This window comes from Sander lucioperca, chromosome 17 (assembly GCF_008315115.2).
Source record: "Sander lucioperca isolate FBNREF2018 chromosome 17, SLUC_FBN_1.2, whole genome shotgun sequence".
Lineage (NCBI taxonomy): Eukaryota > Metazoa > Chordata > Actinopteri > Perciformes > Percidae > Sander > Sander lucioperca.
In genome coordinates this window covers 237,042-255,000 of record NC_050189.1, presented here as the reverse complement: position 1 = coordinate 255,000, position 17,959 = coordinate 237,042, and the positions used below count along the sequence as shown (strand labels likewise).

The 17,959-nt window shown below is 41.2% G+C and overlaps 2 protein-coding genes and 2 long non-coding RNA genes across 4 annotated transcripts in view; 2 read left to right on the top strand and 2 right to left on the bottom strand.

Annotated features, from left to right (window-relative positions):
* LOC116065867 overlaps positions 1-10,165 on the bottom strand; it is an 11,686-nt gene extending 1,521 nt beyond the window's left edge. Inside the window, exons 1-2 of the long non-coding RNA XR_004895617.1 lie at positions 10,104-10,165; positions 9,577-9,666 (exon numbers count right to left, since the gene is read on the bottom strand). This is a non-coding gene — a long non-coding RNA (uncharacterized LOC116065867). The remainder of the gene's footprint in view (positions 1-9,576; positions 9,667-10,103) is intronic.
* The window catches only part of LOC116065861 (high affinity immunoglobulin gamma Fc receptor I-like), a 59,234-nt gene that overhangs the window by 40,944 nt on the left and 331 nt on the right, over positions 1-17,959 (bottom strand). The window contains exons 2-4 of the mRNA XM_031321483.2: positions 16,449-16,484; positions 16,002-16,265; positions 15,680-15,922 (exon numbers count right to left, since the gene is read on the bottom strand). Of these exons, the coding sequence (XP_031177343.2) occupies positions 15,680-15,922; positions 16,002-16,265; positions 16,449-16,484 (543 nt within the window). The remainder of the gene's footprint in view (positions 1-15,679; positions 15,923-16,001; positions 16,266-16,448; positions 16,485-17,959) is intronic.
* LOC116065864 (Fc receptor-like protein 5) lies at positions 95-3,327 on the top strand. Its single transcript, XM_031321490.2, has 4 exons — positions 95-140; positions 1,331-1,366; positions 2,676-2,939; positions 3,019-3,327. Exons 1-4 carry the CDS (start codon positions 110-112, stop codon positions 3,312-3,314), a joined length of 627 nt encoding a protein of 208 aa, XP_031177350.1. The 5' UTR covers positions 95-109; the 3' UTR covers positions 3,315-3,327.
* LOC116065870 lies at positions 5,233-8,248 on the top strand. The gene is made up of 2 exons (XR_004108840.1): positions 5,233-5,301; positions 8,167-8,248. It is a non-coding gene; the product is annotated as an uncharacterized LOC116065870 (long non-coding RNA).

The following is a 17,959-nucleotide window of genomic DNA, read 5'->3' as shown; positions in this document are numbered from 1 at the left end:
AGTATGCATGCATGCATGTAACACTGCCAGTCACAGAGGAAGGAGGAGGGTTTACTTGATGCAGATATACACTGAATAAAGTCAAGACATCATTTCACCAACAGTCAGGATGGAGGACACATCTCTACTCTGGCTGCTCTGTAAGTAAACTGTGTTTCTGAAAAATATCAGCTGAAAGAAATAGAGATCGACCAATACTGGTTTATCAAGGCCGATACCGATTATTAGTAGTTAATGTAACCGATATTTGGAACTGATTTGCATTTACAGTTAAAATGAAAATCTTGTAAAACAGTGGTTGGTGTACTTTCTAGACATAGTTATGTTTGAGCTCTCTACAGCAAGGATTAACAAAGCCACATCATCAACTATAGACCTGTGGAGAAACACAGCAGCACAAATATCAGACCTAATGACCTCAGCATCACAATGAGTAGAGGAGAGGGACTAGGCAAGGTGGGATTCCTGTTTGGTTGTTTGTTTGTTTTATTATCCTGGAGACCGCAGAGGATGGGGGGTGGGAGAGGGTTGTTGTTCTTGTTCAGTTTGTGTTGCTCTGTTCTGTATGTTTACGTATTAAAAAACAATCAAAAATGAAAATCTTGGAATGTTATAAACTCCAACACAAAACTGTGTTTAAATGGTAAGTCTTGGGTTCATAAAAGTAGCATAATATATGAATAAAATAGTAAATAAATGTCTAAAATGAAATGTTGTAATATTGATTTTTGAGTAGGAGTGTTCACTGGTGGTCTTTTGTCCTCAGAGGGTTAAGTCAGACTCAGTGGTGAGTGAATCTGGAGCAGAGGGACAGACACAGAGCTGTAGCCGAGCTTTTTTAATTCATTAACTTTATCAGTTATCAGGCTAATAAAACGCTGATACAGATGATCTGAAAACTGACAAAAAACGTCCTGATAATCAGTCTATACCTAGAAAGAAATACAAGATGAAAGGAAAACTGATATTACATTACCTGTCATTTAGCTGACGCTTTTATCCAAAGTGACTTCCAATGTCTACATATGTCAGAGGTCACACACCTCTGGAGACACTAGGGGTTAATGCCTTGCTCAGGGACACATTGGTTGATGTATCACAGTGGGAATCAAACCAACGTCTCCCACAACAAAGCCATGTGTCATATCTACTGCACCATCACCACCCTCCCAAATATATCTATAGTCTGGTTTTTACAGTTCACAATTATGATAATGTCATTGTTAAAGATTGTGTAAATGATTTAAATCCTGTTTTTAGCGTGTTCTTTTCATTTATTATTTAAACTTTGAACCAAACTCCAACTAACCAAAGTGTCTTATCTCTTCAGTTCTGACCTCACTGCTGAGCTGCCCAACAAACCAAGGTCAGTAACTGTTTTCTTGTTTAGAGTACTTTCAGAATGAGTAGAGGACTATTGTGAGTGTTTAAGTTCAATAACATTTATTGGCCAGGCGTCCATGCTTACCAAGGTAACGTAACCCCATTAGTTCAGGTCCTATCTCCTGACCAATCAGCTATCCTAACCTTAACCACTACAGGTCAATGCCTAACCCCAACCAATCGAGCTGCTTCGTAGGGCGGGTCTTGGCGTGGCCATAGTGGGGGACGTCGGACTAGTGGGCTGTAGGACCAAAGGGAATTTTTCAGGTTATTGAGAGGTCAGAACAATGGAGCGTCGGAGAAATGGACAGTCCCCAAGTAGAAAACGAGAAAGATAAAGATGAAAAACATCACACACAATGAGGTTAAGATATTGGAGCGTCCTGGGAGCAAACATGAAGGAAGGTTTCCCAGCTTAGATCAATTATTGCAAGAGTAAAGAAATGAGCTGATTCCTTAAGTTTCCCAGATAATTCATGTGAAGTATCAGAGGCCCAGTCACAGTTTGTCACAGTAACTTTGATATGATATATATTTTATTAACGTGTTATTCCACTAAGTGGCCCCTCCCACATGGAATTACATGACACCCATATAAAAGTTATTTCATTCACAGCTTCCAGTCCAATGTCACACACAACATACTCTACTCTGCACAAAATAAAGAATGAAGAAAACATATTACAGCAGACACAACACAATAGTGTAACCACATACATAGTCAACTAGACATTTCATACCAAAACAACAAACAATAAAAATAAATAGCTAAATATATGTCACTACCAGACAGAGAATCATGGATACAAAGCAGTCTTCTTTTTAGCCCATGCTTGTTCTAAAAAGTATAAAAAAGTTTTATGTTCAAACAACCAAACTAACAGATGTATATCCTGCCTCATCTCTTTTACTTTAACTTTGTTAATTAATTTAAATCTTACATCATGATAATATGGACAATACAAAGCAAAATGAACTTCATTTTGGATTTCATTGAGATCACATAATAACAGTCTGTCTTCCTCACTGGTACCCGACCAATGTCCTGTTTCAATATGGAGAGGGAGTATTCCAGACCTGGACTGAGCACACACACATCTATTCACCTTGGACAGATTAAATTTTTACATATTTCTCAATATCAAACTAATTTTTGATCAAACTAGAAGTTCTAAGTTTTGGTTTGTTCTAAATCTCAGCAGCCCATTTCTCTTTAAACTGGTGAAAAACAGCAGTAATAATCAACAACTAGTTTTTCAGCCACAACACATTCTTCTCCCTCCTCCCTCCAGCCTCTCTGACTGTGAGTCCCAGCAGCTCTCAGATGTTTAAAGAACAACCTGTCTCTCTGAGCTGTGAGGAGGACGACAGCTCTGCTGGATGGACTCTGAGGAGGAACACAACCAGAAAAACTAGAGCTGAGTGTAAAGACTGGGGAGGAATATCTGCTGGTTCTTCCTGTAACATCAGCTACATATCCCCATCGGACAGTGGAGTTTACTGGTGTGAGTCCAGAGAGGGAGCAACCAGTAACAGCATCAACATCACTGTCACTGGTAAGATCAGACTGTGGAGTCAGTATTGATGAAGCTGTGTGTGAATGGATGACATGCTGTAGTTTGTCTCTGTGTTGAGGTGGACCAGTGATCCTGCAGAGTCCTGTCCTCCCTGTGATGGAGGGAGAAGACCTCACTCTGCTCTGTAAAACAAAGTGGTCCTCCAACCTCCCAGCTGGTTTCTATAAAGATGGCTCCTTCATCAGGACTGAGCCTGCAGGTCACATGACCATCCACCATGTTTCCAGGTCTGATGAAGGCCTCTACAAGTGTCTCATCAGCAGTGTTGGAGAGTCTCCACCCAGCTGGGTCTCTGTCACAGGTGAGGAGGTTACCTTTGATTTCAGGAGTTCATTCATCCAGATATTCACCTGACAGCTGATTCTCTCTACAGAGAAACCAAAGATCACGCCACCTCCCCCTTGTGATCAGACTGGTCTGCCACCTGGTGGTGTTCTGTCCGTACTTCATCTCCACTTTCATCATGGTGTGTTTATATCAACACAGAGAAACAGGTAACACTCTGAATCATTAACTGACCTTACAATCAATCAATCAATCAATCAATCAATCAATCAATCAATCTCACACCACCACTCTGGTGTTAATTATCTACATTTTCTTTCTAACCTGCTCTGACTGTAGGAAATGACCTGCCCGTCTCCATGGTGATGACCCCACTCACCCAGGCTGAGGAGGGATTGGATGAAGACTATGATAATGTCACCACGGAGCATCACTTCTGAACTGATCTGAGAAGAAGCTCAAATGTTTCAAGTCCTCATCAATCAGAAAGAGTGGAAGTCTCAGAAATCTTCCCTGTGGATCTCCACATGTTCTAGTTTGACCTGGAGATGGAGGATGTTAACCTAAGACTAGTTCAGTCCTAAGATTTGTGATGAAACAAGTTTAATTCAATTTAATTATAGTATCAAACGTGCAGCTTCTTGTAATGCTCCAGTCTGCAGCGTTTTAAAACCTGTTAGTTTCCACCAATCAGATGAGACGGTGTATCCTCTGCATTGAGGTGACTCTGGGGCGCTCGTTGAGCGTCTGTCTAAAATTCTGCCAACAGCTGACAGTTTGAAACATAGAAATAAAATGGATCATTTAATTTCTATAGTTTGCAGCTGATTTGACCGTTCCAAAACCAGCCTCTGAAAACGTAACCAGCTGAGTCCCAGCGACACCATCAGCTTGTTTTAGTCGAGCTGAAACGGGCCGATTCAGAAGTAAAGGTTTCTTCTTGTTGCCATCGTTGCTCTGAACTGGACTTTAGCAGCAGATAGTTGTTCAGGTTCTGCTGTAAGTCGTGTTGTTGTTTTTAATCTCTTCAGATCAAATAAAATAAAATGATGAGCATCTTTTCTCTCTGTGCTTTGTTCCAATGTGATCATAACTTCACTTCTCTCATATCAAACAGCCTGTTTCCTTGTAGCTGACATGTGACATAGTCGTATATAAAGAGGAAGGAGGAGGCTTTTACTGGCTGTCCAACTGCTGTTGATCCTCACCAAGAGAAGAACCTCACCAACTCTGACATCACAATTCAACATGGCTGCCCCGAGCATCAAGAGTAGTGAGAGCTGTGTGAATATACTGTTTATTAGCACTTCTGTTTTATATCTTGGTTGGTTGGTGCCTTGTTGAGTGACATTTTGCAGGTGAAGGCCCAGGAGGGACATGACATTTTGGGCCCCTGGGCCTTTCCCCGGTAGGCCTGTTCAGTAATCCATGCCCACTGTTTAAGTGTTTAAACATTAACATTCACAACTAATACTAGACTTTCCTCTGAAACAACCTTTAATATCTGCATTCATACAAAGAGTTAGTCACAGCTACAGTATAAGTTTAACTGAGGACTAGAAAGTAGTGAAGCCAGGAGCTCAGGTGTCCTTTCATGAACTTGTAACCTTTGAACTAACACAGAGACACTGCCAATATAAAACCTGTCCTTTTCACAAGACGCCACCAGATGGAGCCCTGGTGTAATGGGAGGAACCTGATGTTTACTAGAGACACTCCAACAGTGGAACAAGAAAATAATGTTCACTGAATACAATATAAATGTAACCGAGGGTTTCTTATACTGTCTAGACTCAGGTTTGGCTGTAAAATAGAGACTTCCAATGCTGGAACCCAGACGGCACTAAACGTCTGACTTTATTCAATCACAACACAGACCAAACCAAACACACACCACACTTTATCCACTTCTGTTTTCCCCTTCACAATAAAAGCTCTGTTTACATCAGCCCAGCAGACAAGCCAAAAAAACTAACAAAAAACAAAGCATCTGAAACTGTTGCATAAAAACAGGAGAAATAAAGAGATAATGCTGCAACGCTGCTGTGCATTAAAAGTAGGGTTGGGTATTGTTTGGGTTTTTTCTGATACCGGTGCTAAAACAATACTTTTAAACCGGTGCCTGAACCAAAATATATATAATATATTTATAATGTATATAATATCAAATATGAAAAAGGAGCACAAAACGACAGTTGGTGACATTAAAGAACAGCTTATTTATTGCTAAGGCCATATGGTCAAAATTACATGATTAATAATGTAATAACAATAACTTATAACTAGAACTGCAAGCAGTTATGACGGGGTCCAAGCCTCCGATGCCAGTCGCCCCCGACGCCCGGGGGAACGTGCGAAAGCGGAACCCGAAGCCGGGCGGCGGGGACGCACACGTCGCTACACATCGAGAGGCGCGAGCCGCGACGTCTGCGGTAAGTCGCCGTTGGAAACGTAGCGGTCCACGGTTCACCTCCACGCGTATGCGGACCGCCTTTAAGAATGCTCTACAACAAACAAACTTCTTAACCCCCCTGACCGCGGGAAACAGCAGAGAGAAATGAGAGAGTGACCGAGAGGGGGGAGGCAGGTGTGGTGGTTGAAGGAGCAGGGGAGGTGGTCAAGTTTTTGCAAATGGCGTCATAGGCGACGATTTATGTTTTCCTCTGTGGGTGCTTCGTGGGAAATTAAGCATCAATGACACCGACATAACCAATCACGCTATGACAGGTGCTCCACTTAGCACCAATTGCAATGGTTAATTGCAAGGTATCGCCGCCTATGAACGGTGTTGATTTTGGATTTAAAAAGTGAGAGAAAAGAGTTGCATTTGTCCACTGTGAAGGTTGTAGAAACTTTGTCAGGTGGGTTAAGAAGTTTGTTTATTGTAAAAAACCAAAGGAGCACGCAAAAGTAAAAACCAAAACCTAACGGTAAGAGGCAAACGTCAGTAAATATTGAGAAGTGTGAGCTGCAAGGTCTGTGGTACATTTTCATTGCAAATATCCCATTAAAATTGAGTAAAAGGGCCAAAACATGTATACGTTGATTATAGCGCCGCCTAATGGCCGATCTTCGCCAAATTTGGTACTGAGCCTCAGTGCCGCATGCCGAACGAGCACCATAAGTTTCGTGGTGATTGCTTTTACCGTGGCAGAGATATTGCATATGCAAATTTCCCATTTAAATGCATTGAGTTATTGGCCATAACAAATAAACGTTGCTTATAGCGCCCCCTAAAGGCCGATCTTCGCCAAATTTGGTACAGAGCATCATAGTGGCATGTTGAACAACGACCTGAAGTTTCTTGCTGATAACGTTTAATTTGGCCGAGATATGAAATGATACATGTGTGGTAGCTAGCTATGAAAATTTGTTTGGTCGTTAAATGCGCATACTTTAACGTAGCAAAATTCCTTGAGTAACTTTTGGTCAGGTCCATCTGGAGATGCTTCCTACCAGGTTTCGAGCTGATCCGTCGCACGGCCTAGGACGAGTTTGAAAAAGTTGGTTTTGCGCATTGCGCGATATTGCGAAAAAGATTTTAAACAAAAATGGGCGTGGCCTATATCATGTGATTCAGCTTGATTCAAGGAACACATGGATGTATGGTTTTCTAATGTGCGATGTGTAATGTGGGAGTTAAAGGCAAAAAAACATTATAGCGCCACCTAGTGGTCCACATGTGTAATTTTTGGTGGGTGTGGTCCATGACCCATTGTCTATCTACCCTGTAAATTTAAAGTTGTTCACATTAGTGTAAGCGGTGAATCTAGACTTGGGTCCCATAGGCCACGCCCACTTTGACCCCTCAGTACCCCACTCTAGACATGGCCTCAGGAGTGTCCCTAGATGGTGCCCATCAAATTTTGTAAAAATTGGATGAGCCGTTCATGAGATATAAACTTTTTGTACTTGTAGCGCCTTGTAGGCTGAGATATGGCAAAGTTGGTGTTTTCATAGTTAGCTACACAAATTTGTTCGTGCGTAATATGCGCAATTTTTATGCTATAAAAATTATTTTTATTAACTTTTTGTCAAGTCGGTCTGGAGATGCTACGGTCCAAGTTTCGTGCAGATCGGTCGCACGGTCTAGGAGGAGTTCGAAAAAGCGATTTTTCACACATAAAAGTCTAGGCGGAAATGGGCGTGGCCTATATCACGTGATTCAGTTGGATCCAGGGAACGTGTGGATATGTGTATTTTTAATGTGTGATGTACGGTTTGGGAGTTATAGGGCCAAACGTGTATCTCTGCTATAGCGCCACCTAGTGGTGGAAGTTTTTTTGTCTGAGGTCCTTGCGGAGTTTTGGACCAGTCCTGAAAATGGCAACCCCCCACCATGTACGGTTTAGGCTGTAGTCGGAGTTTTAGGCGGAGAAGAATAATAAAAATCAGTTGAAAAACAATAGGGTTCTACAGCCCTGCTGTATGAACGGCATAGCTTTGCTATTGCCCGTTCTTACAGACTCGGGCTTGGACCCCTAACAATGACTTATTTCATCAGTAAATTGCTGGTAAACGACAAAAACAAGCACCAGATGGGAAAAGGATATTTTACAATAACTTTGAATGCACCATGAGGCTGGTGAGTTTCAAGTAAACGCACCGTCTGTGTGTTTTTTTTCCAACAACGACAGCTGCAGTCAGACTGTTACGTCCCGCTGTTGGAATCCTCTACAGGGAAATACAGTCACACTTTACACCGCTTAACGTAAGCTGTCAGCATTTTAACCATTGGGTTTAATCCAGCTACTAGCTAACGTAATGTAGCGTCCCGTGCAGCGATGCTTCTGAAAAAAATAAGTCAGGCACCGAAATGAGGCACTGAAATGTTTGTTCTTATTCGGTCTCGTTACTACTGTTTACGTCTGAACCGGTGCCCTATTGGCACCGCGTTTCGGTACCCAACCCTAATTAAAAGCCATTCTAAATAAAGAAGTTTTAAGTTTGGATTTCAAAAGAGCGACGTCTGTAATGGTGTGAATGTCAGGTGGTAACTTGTTCTAAAGTCTCGAGGCAGCAAATGCAAAAGAGCGATCCCCCCCACAGTCTGTACCTGGACCTTGGGACTTCTAAAGCCAGTTGGTTGGATGACCGGACTGCTATACAGGTACAGATGTAGATGTGAGGGTCTCTGGGGACCAGTGATTGGCCGGCTGGACTCCACTGGTTGGACTGGTGTGATGGTGTTCAGGTCTTCCTCAGTGAGGAGTAGAGGACCTCTGGGTCTGCTGGAGGATCTGAACACAAACAGTTCAAACAATATGAGAAACTGTTTGAGACAAACTCCATCAGCAGACAAACAGCGTTTCTCAACAGTGACTTGTTAAGGTCCCTTCATACGTCTAGATAAGGGCGGTAGTTTTTTTTAAGCCCACAGACCATCGCAGGTTAAATGTCATAGTCCAGTCCATGAACAAGTCAAGAAATATTATGCATATATTTCAAAACACATTAGTGCTGTTTTATCTCAAAGGCTTAGTCTGAATATTATTATATTATTATGTATCTTTTTCAGAATAAAATTGAATATTATGTGCATGTAAACCTAGTCAGTGTTTTTGTCCTTTTGCTCTTACTTGTATCTATTTATAGGAATAGTTCATTATATTCTCAATTCTTTTGGGAAATCCTCTTATTCTCTTTCTTCCTGAGAGCGAGAGGGGATTACATTACATTACATGTCATTTAGCTGACGCTTTTATCCAAAGCGACTTACAATTAAGTGCTTTCAACTGTGAAGGTTCAAACTCCAGACCACAAGTAGTAAGTGCAAATACAGCAGCTTTAAATAGGCAAAGCTACAAAGAGACATATGAAAGTGCAGGTTCGAAAGGTTTTTTTAATTTTTTTTTATTTATCCGAGGTGTAGTTGGAAGAGATGTGTTTTTAGCCTTCGGTGGAAGATGTGTAGGTTTTCGGCCATCCTGATGTCGATGGGGAGCTCGTTCCACCATTTGGGAGCCAGGACAGTGAACAGTCGGGATTTCGTTGAGTGATTAGTTCTCCCTCGCTGTGAGGGGGCAGCCAGTAGTTTGGCTGATGCAGAACGAAGTGGGCGGGTTGGGGTATATGGTTTGACCATGTCCTGGATGTAAGCGGGTGCTGATCCGTTCGTGGCCCTGTACGTAAGTACTAGTGTCTTGAAGCGGATGCGGGCCGCAATTGGTAACCAGTGAAGAGAGCGGAGGAGAGGTGTAGTGTGAGGGGGGGATGATTATCAGCCTCATTTTCTGTATGTTCAATACAGAGCTGGAAGTGGTTAGCTTAGCTTAGCATAAAGACGGGAAACTGGCTCAGATCAACGTTGAGAAATAAAGAGCAGCTGTACCTCTGGTCCTGTTTGATTTGATCACTATTTGTCCATAACTGACGTCTTCTGCTCCTCTCACTGCTGAGGAGACTGCAGCTGGATCTCTCTCTGGATATAATAATATTTATACTTCTGTACGATTATTGTTAATGTAGAATTATTATTAGAGTTATTATGGACTTTATGTCTGCAGGTTTTTAGACCTGCTGTGAACAGCCGACCTTTTCTAGAAGCTGGTTGAAGGAATGAAAGATGGACGCTGTGTTCACATGCTCCAACAAGTCCTCCACCACTGGAACACTTTGTTAAAATATCCTGTTTTTTTAACAGCTGCATGTAAACAGGAATATTAGTGGATGTTATAGGTTTACAAAGTGAAAAAGCCCAAAGTCCCCCCCAAAGGGACTTACCATCTCCAACAGAAAACACTGTTCACAAACTGCTCCAAACAGCTCTATTGTAGTCCAGCCTTTACTTCAGAGACAAACGTGGTCACTTTGTAACACACGTTATAATGCTCGCCATGTTAAGAAGAGCAGCCGTACCTCTCTTCCTGTTTGACTTCTTGTCTTTGTTCACTATTTGTCCGTAACAGACGTCTTCTGTTCTCACTCTGGAGTAGATTGCCACTGAATCACTCTCTGGAAAAGAAATGACATTATTTAACTTTTGCTACAATCAATAATACTATTTTCCATAGTATTAGAAAAGGACTTAATAGTTGATACATTTTAGCAGCAAATATCAGGATATAGCTTTAAGACAGAAGTGTCAAAGTCTACATAAGGGGAAGTACAACTTAAAATGTCACAGTTTTCGTATCTTCTTAACACTTGTTACTGATGGCAGGCCTTAAATGGAAACCCATTTCATGTGAAATTGACTTCACGCTCACAGAGCTGATCTTTTTTAGAGACATGTTGACCGCAGGAGGAACAACTCACCATGTCAACATGTCAGGGTGTCGCACAAACATTTGGTTATTAACACACGCAATAATGTAAAAATGTGCCTATTTCCCAGAAAGAGACTGAACTAGATTTAGTTTATCTTTGTTATGGCGCCATCAATATATTTGCCTAACACAAACTTGACAGTTTGGGCGAGAGATTCATGCCTCTTGCACCCCGTTTCTAACTGGCTTTAAGATCAGACCTGAGTGATCAGATCACAAGAGGACAGATCTAAGTACAGCTGGAAACACTCGGGGGGCATTGAGATCAGATTTTAAAAACCACATTTGGAGGTGGTTTAGGCAAAATGTATACACGTTCTTATTAACAGTGAGAACAGAAAATGTGTTTTTCTTCTTTACCTAAACCCAACCGTCCCGTTCTTGTCCCGCGTGTCACAGAAACGTACCTTTTATAAGCCCACCCACCATCTCTTCCTTAACCTAACTGCATCAAAAGTGACGGCAATAGTCCTGACTCAGTGCGTTTAGATATGACGCTAAAGGAGACTTTTGGCGTCAATAACAACGCCAAAGGCACCTGACCAAGTGTCCGTATTTTACACAATGAGAAAGGAAAATGTGTCCTAGGCCACATTAGGGCCACCTACTCAACTGTGTGCAGAACTACGCAAAATATTTCTCATGCCAGAAACCACTAAATCGTGTGTTTAGGATGTTAACATCATACTGTTATTGATGTGTCTGTGTTTGTTACTGTGCTGCTGCTCTTGGGAGCTCTCTGCAGCGCTGTTCATTGGAAAAGGCTGCCACCGGTATACAGTAACATTATTTTTAGTAAAATGTCCCAGAATTCACCAATATGAAGGATATTACTCCAGATATTCCTGCTCCTACATCATCTCCTTTAGTTATTTATTAGTCTTCTATTGCCAGAGTTACACAGCCTTGTTTTTGCTACGGAGAAAGCTGGCAAACTCAAATCAGCTGCTGTGAAATAGTTTCATTTCCTATAAATTCTTCACAATAAAAGCCCCCCTGTTATTTTCTTATTGAAATGATTTTATTATGAAATGCAAAATCAGGAAATGTCAGGTCTTCATCAGCAGTAACATAACACGACTCCTGCATGCGTACATTTGTCGACACACAGACAGACTGAAGGCAGCTCTGTTTTCAATTCACAGCAAGTTTCTAACGTATGATTTAGTTGATGAGTAGGAGACTAACAACTGACATTAATAAACACACAACCAGCCTGTATGCAAACAGAAACAGGGCCGGACACAGACTTTTTGGGGGGCGGGGGCTTAAGTGAAATTAAGGGCAAATGATTAATAAATAATTATATATTTATCTAACTCTAACCCTTTTTTAAACAAAATGCTAAATATATAAACACAACTCAAACCTCCTTACCAATTTCTTTTCATTCCCTCTACACTCCCAACTGTTTAATACTCAATACATTACTACATACTAATCCGTTCACACAGAGACCATGGGCTTTAGTGTTCACTAGTTTAATCACGAGAGCAGGCATGTTTCCTATGCTACTAATTTCAAGTAAATTATATATTTAGAAGAACTGACTGTTTGAAATTATTATTAGAAAGAGTGGGAGAGAGAGAGAGCGAGACAAAAAGAGAGGGAACGAGAGAGGGGGAGGGAGAGGGAGAGAGGGAGGCCAGACGGCATTGGAACTTGGAAATCTCCCAACATGATATTTGAATTTTTTATTCAATAAATATATTTGTTTGACAGGAAAGCTGTGCGCAAACAGGAATATAAATGCCTATATTCATTTATTTAAAAAAGGTCACTTTCTCTGTAGGAAGATAAAAGGATGTTACTTGATTGATGTCTATGTGTGCTTAAACAGAAATGATGTGCGTGTTTATTTGCATCTAGAGCGGGGAAGTGAGATCTATCAGGAAGCATTTGGAGAAAGATTCTGCTGCCACACCTAGAGCTGTCTACTAGTGATCAGGGGTCTCATTTATAAACATGGCGTACGCACAAAACGGGGCTGAAAATGTGCGTACGCCACTTCCCACGCAAAGGTTGTGATTTATAAAAAACAAACTTGACGGGAGAATGTGCGGTCCTCCATGCAGACTCTGACCCATGCGTACACACATTTTGGAGAGAATAGGAATTGGCGACGCAGATGGTGAGGTGGTGAACTGAAGTCAGACTGCAGAAAGTACATGTGGGAATAAAGATTACTCTTAATATGTTCAAGTATTGATATGCCACACGCACATTTCTTCACTCCATATCATCCACGTTACCATGAAGATTAAATCCAGCAGTGTTATTTGCGCTTGTACTGAGTGATAATTGTTCCATAAACACCTTGTAAAATACAAATCAAATCTTAAATCAAAACTTGTTAATATTTAATCGCCGCTGTCTCACCGTCACATTGTCTGCTACAGAGCGCAGGAGGATGAGACGGCCCGACTCCATGGAATACAGGATAGCATTTAAATACCCTAGCATTAGATAACGGCAGAACACAGTGTAAATAACTAAATATCTTTAATACTGTGCACATATCATCAAATGTCAAAGTCTGGAAATACAGCCGTTAAGCTCTTGGACAATCGTTACACTTATGTCCTCGTTACACTTATGTCCTCGTTATCGGTCCTAACTTTAATACTGCTCATAACAAAACCTGCATGAAGAAAAGTGTGTTTGCCTATTACACTTTCATCTTCAAATTGTATCTTGGGGTGGGGAGGAATACCACTAGTTGATGCTGTGATTTTGGCAAGGTTTCTACAATCACTCTAATTGTTGTAAACATATTAATACTGCGGTGACCCCTGTGCGTAATGCTGCATGATGGCACTGCTGGCCCTGCAGGAGGACTAACCCCCTTTGGAAGAATCAGGAGAGAAAAAGGCTTCAGGGACCATGACAATGACTGGCTAATATGCCGATTTAAATTCCATAAAGCTGAGCTCTTGGATCTATGTACTGAATTGGGGCCAGTAGAGAGGGCAACGCGCTGGAACCGTGCCATCCCGGTCCAAATACAGGTCCTCGCCACTCTGGGGGAAACCGGCTGTTTCCAGAGGGAAATGGCCAGCTGTTAAATAAAAATGATATATAATCTTCACCTTTATCACTAAGGCTTGTTTGGATATAATATACAGTATAGTTCTGTTAAATCTTATCATATAGGTCTGGTATATCTCTGCCGTAATGCCTGCCGTTTTAGAAGATATTATTAATAAAGGTAGTCTATAGATCAGGTTTCCCTACACTGTGCGACAACAGGCCGAAATTATAATTCAATTGGCAGCAATTCACCAGCGTCTGAGAGGTTTTTTGCTTTGTCTCTGCCAGTCGTCATGATTCGGCATGATTCAGTGACTGCCAGTGTCATTAACATACTTATTAGCATTTACGAGGTGCTCTGCATTGACTATTTATGGTTAAAAATGGGTGTGTACAGGGTGGGATAAGAGGCTGATTCACGTACGCACACTTGTAGGTAATCTGTGATTTATAAAGGGAACATTGCTTACAGATGTATGTACGCACGGTTTTATAAATCTGAATTGTTTTTGGCGTACGCCATTTTTGGCTTTTGGGCGTACGTACACTTTTAGTAAGGATCCTACGCACAGTTTTATAAATGAGACCCCAGATCACTCCGATCAGATTTTAAAGGTCAGAACGAGGTCTAGAGATCACAGACCCTCAGAGTTGGGAGGCATTACACTTTAACGTGGTTTAACTGGACTGTTTTCCTGATTCTCCCTGATCCAGAGTTCATTAAATGTTTCTGTGTAAGTCATCAATGTCTCCAGAACCTTCTTCACGTATGGGAATATGAGTCGTGCTGCTCCTGAGGTTTCCTTAACAACGGCATTTTACTGTTTACATGAACATATTCCATTACTTTAGATCTATTGTAAGTGATCATAACGTATACAGATATGTAAATATGCACATTTATAGTTTATTGATATGATTTTTTTGTTTTGTCCTGTGTCCTGCAGTGAAGTGTGAACAGACCCACACCCAGCTGAAGGGTTGCTATGAGAAACAGGAAACTGGACGACCACAGAACTGTTAGAGCTGTTAGAGCTGTTAGAGCTGTTTAACCACACGGTACAAAACACCCAGACTCTCATGACAAGCACCACACACCCTGTTATCTACTAAAATAGACCTTACACTGTGACTGTTGTCACAAAAAAAAACATTTAATTAGTTTTTTTTACAATATCCCTATTTTATAAAATGTTCTTTTTCCAAAACGTCCTCTCAGGACATTAAACCAAGAACACACACGGTTTTCTTCTGAAAATCAATAAAAACATCTTTACCTCTGCTCCGTCTGATTGGCTGCTGCAGGTTACGTGATATGGTGACTTCACTGTATGTGACGTCATCATCTCCAGCTTCAGCTTCAGCAGCTGAAATGAACCAAAGTTAACATCAATTTCAATCAGTTTATCCATTAAAGAGACATCCGTAAAGATGGAAAGATTATGTGATTCAATCAAAAGCTCCGGAGCATGCTAAAGGGCCCTTGTGGTGAGGATGGTTTGTCAACAACAGAATAGTGATTCATGAGAATCCTAAGAGACGTTTGACTTGAAGAAACAGTTGTTTGAACACTTCACTCCAATTCTGAAATTGAAAATATCAACAGTAAATTTAGATTTTAAACTGCAGCAAAATATGTGTTAACCCAACCCTGGAGCGTTTCCTTGGATACGCTCGTTGGTTTGGGGCGGTGTGAAAGCTTAGTCGAACTCTGGTGCAGACCAAATAACAGAACTCTGGTTGCTTGAATACGGAGGTCTCTGTTTTTTTCCAAGTGCTCAAGATTTTGGTCACTTCATGTGAGAACACAATCAGACACACAGGAAGTGACCCAAAAATCAATACATTAACTAGCCTGCAATGTCCACCTTGCACACAATTTACTGACGTATAAATGATTCAAGTGGCGATAACTTTCAGATTCATAATCTACAATGACCACACATCATCATCATCATCATCATCATCATCATCATCATCATCATCATCATCATCTCAAAGACGAGGTTTGGTGCACATGACAAAGTGTAGTGTAAAAACAAACAGAACCAAATAAAAAATGATGCCCCCAAATCGTCTTCTGAACTATAGGTGTGAAAGCACCTTAAGATGAATAATGACCTTTAACCTCCTCACCTGTGACAGAGACCCAGCTGGGTGGAGACTCTCCAACACTGCTGATGAGACACTTGTAGAGGCCTTCATCAGACCTGGAAACATGGTGGATGGTCATGTGACCTGCAGGCTCAGTCCTGATGAAGGAGCCATCTTTATAGAAACCAGCTGGGAGGTTGGAGGACGTCTCTGTTTTACAGAGCAGAGTGAGGTCTTCTCCCTCCATCACAGGGAGGACAGGACTCTGCAGGATCACTGGTCTACCTCAACACAGAGACAAACTACAGCATGTCATCCATTCACACACAGCGTCATCAATACTGACTCCACAGTCTGATCTTACCAGTGACAGTGATGTTGATGCTGTTACTGGTTGCTCCCTCTCTGGACTCACACCAGTAAACTCCACTGTCTGATGAGGTCATGTAGCTGATGTTACAGGAAGAACCAGCAGATATTCCTCCCATGTCTTTGCACTCAGCTCTAGTTTTTCTGGTTGTGTTCCCCCTCAGAGTCCATCCAGCAGAGCTGTCGTCCTCCTCACAGCTCAGAGAGACAGACTGTCCTTTAAACATCTGAGAGCTGTTGGGACTCACAGTCAGAGAGGCTGGAGGGACGAAGGACAGAAAAATGCAGTTATAGATGATGATTTTCATTCTGACACATTCCTCATATTCCTCATTTCACTGTTCACTGCACTGCAGTTTAACTCCTCAACCACTGTCTGAAACATTAACTTTTCTATTAGTGAGTGAATAACTGTTCAGATGTGACAAAGACGTCTACTGACCTTGGTTGGTTGTGCAGCTCAGCAGTGAGATCAGAACTGAAGAGAAATGACCCTCAGGTTAGTTTAACAGGCAACAAGACATCAAAACAGAAAAACTCTGGCTGTAGTGCACCGAAAAACAATGCATTGATATGAGATAGTTATGCAACGTGACATCATGACTTAGCAGAAACATACACACCACTTTCTAAAGCCAAGTGGCGCATGTTATCTGTACGCATTATGAGCTAGCCACATGTATGTCTACACCAGAACGGGACGTCGTATTTCGAGCTCAGGTTGGATTTAGGAAAACAATAACGGGACGCGGGACAACAACAGCACGGTTGGGTTTAGTACAAGAAGAAAGGTACAGTTGGGTTTAGGAAACGTGACACGCGGGACATGATCCCCGGTCTCCTGAGTGAAAGTCCTGTGTTTGACCCATCCTCCCCCCCGACCAACCTCCCTACGCAGATTTTTAAGCTTATTAAGAAAAATTATGAGATTTCATTATTTTTTTACAGTGCACTCTGTATCACTCACTACGTTGAATCAATCTTCCTGTACCATTCATCTGTTTGTGTTGTCGTGCACTGCAGTCGGTTTTATTTATATTTCAGGAACTGTCAGCTGGTGAGTCAGAGAGTGACTGAAGAGGGAGAGCGCCAGGCAGCATAAAAACAAAGCAGGAAATCAATTAAATTATGATTAAAACGTTTTCACCGATTTCTCACTCGAAATGCAACTATAGCAAGCATCTCACTATCACTAACGTTATCCACATTCATATTTAGAAATAACAAACAATATCCAGCTACAACAAAACCTCATTGGTGTAAACCAGGATTCATCTCGTCTCGTTGCTAATCTTTGGTCTGAACTTACTACTGCTCACACAGTGAGTGATACAGAGTGAAATTGTAAGTTGTTGCTAATGACTTTTACTTGCTTAACTTTAGCTACGTTTACTTGAGGTAAAGATTAAGTGATATTTTATTTGGCTATGGTAAACAATAGTCTAGCTAGAGTGAATGAGTGAATTACAAGAAATAACTAAACTAACCTAGTTAGCTATCCACAGTTCTTTATTCTTTGCCATTAATATAGCCTGCTATCTCTAAAGTATTAAAAACAATATCAGTCCCCACAGAATGTTGTCACTGAAAACTAAATTTCATAGTGTTACTGTTAATGATATTGTACCGTTATATCCTTCAATTCATTGAGCCAATGGATACTGGAAGATATTTAAGGATAGAGGGAGAGAGAGAGAGAGAGGCATGTATGCATGCAACAATAGCTATTTATTATTGTATTCTTTCTATTGTACTGCTATTTGTCGTAGTACACTGACCTCTGTTTGTCTGTTTTACTGATTTGAGCTGGACGTGACAATTTGGATGTTGGCATGACACTGATTCAACCACTCTACTGTCAATAACAGTAATTAGTGTAATTACATAGTCTTATTTTGACAACTTATCTAATAGAGAGAGGAATTAGGTATGGTATTACTTAATCACACATTT

What these genes read in the sequence shown, in the direction of transcription:
- LOC116065864 (XM_031321490.2), top strand. Translation starts at nt 110, where the DNA reads ATGGAGGACACATCTCTACTCTGGCTGCTCT. An exon ending in GAGCTGCCCAACAAACCAAG is followed by an intron (nt 1,367 to 2,675) that starts GTCAGTAACTGT and finishes TCCTCCCTCCAG; the next exon opens with CCTCTCTGACTGTGAGTCCC. An exon ending in CATCAACATCACTGTCACTG is followed by an intron (nt 2,940 to 3,018) that starts GTAAGATCAGAC and finishes CTCTGTGTTGAG; the next exon opens with GTGGACCAGTGATCCTGCAG.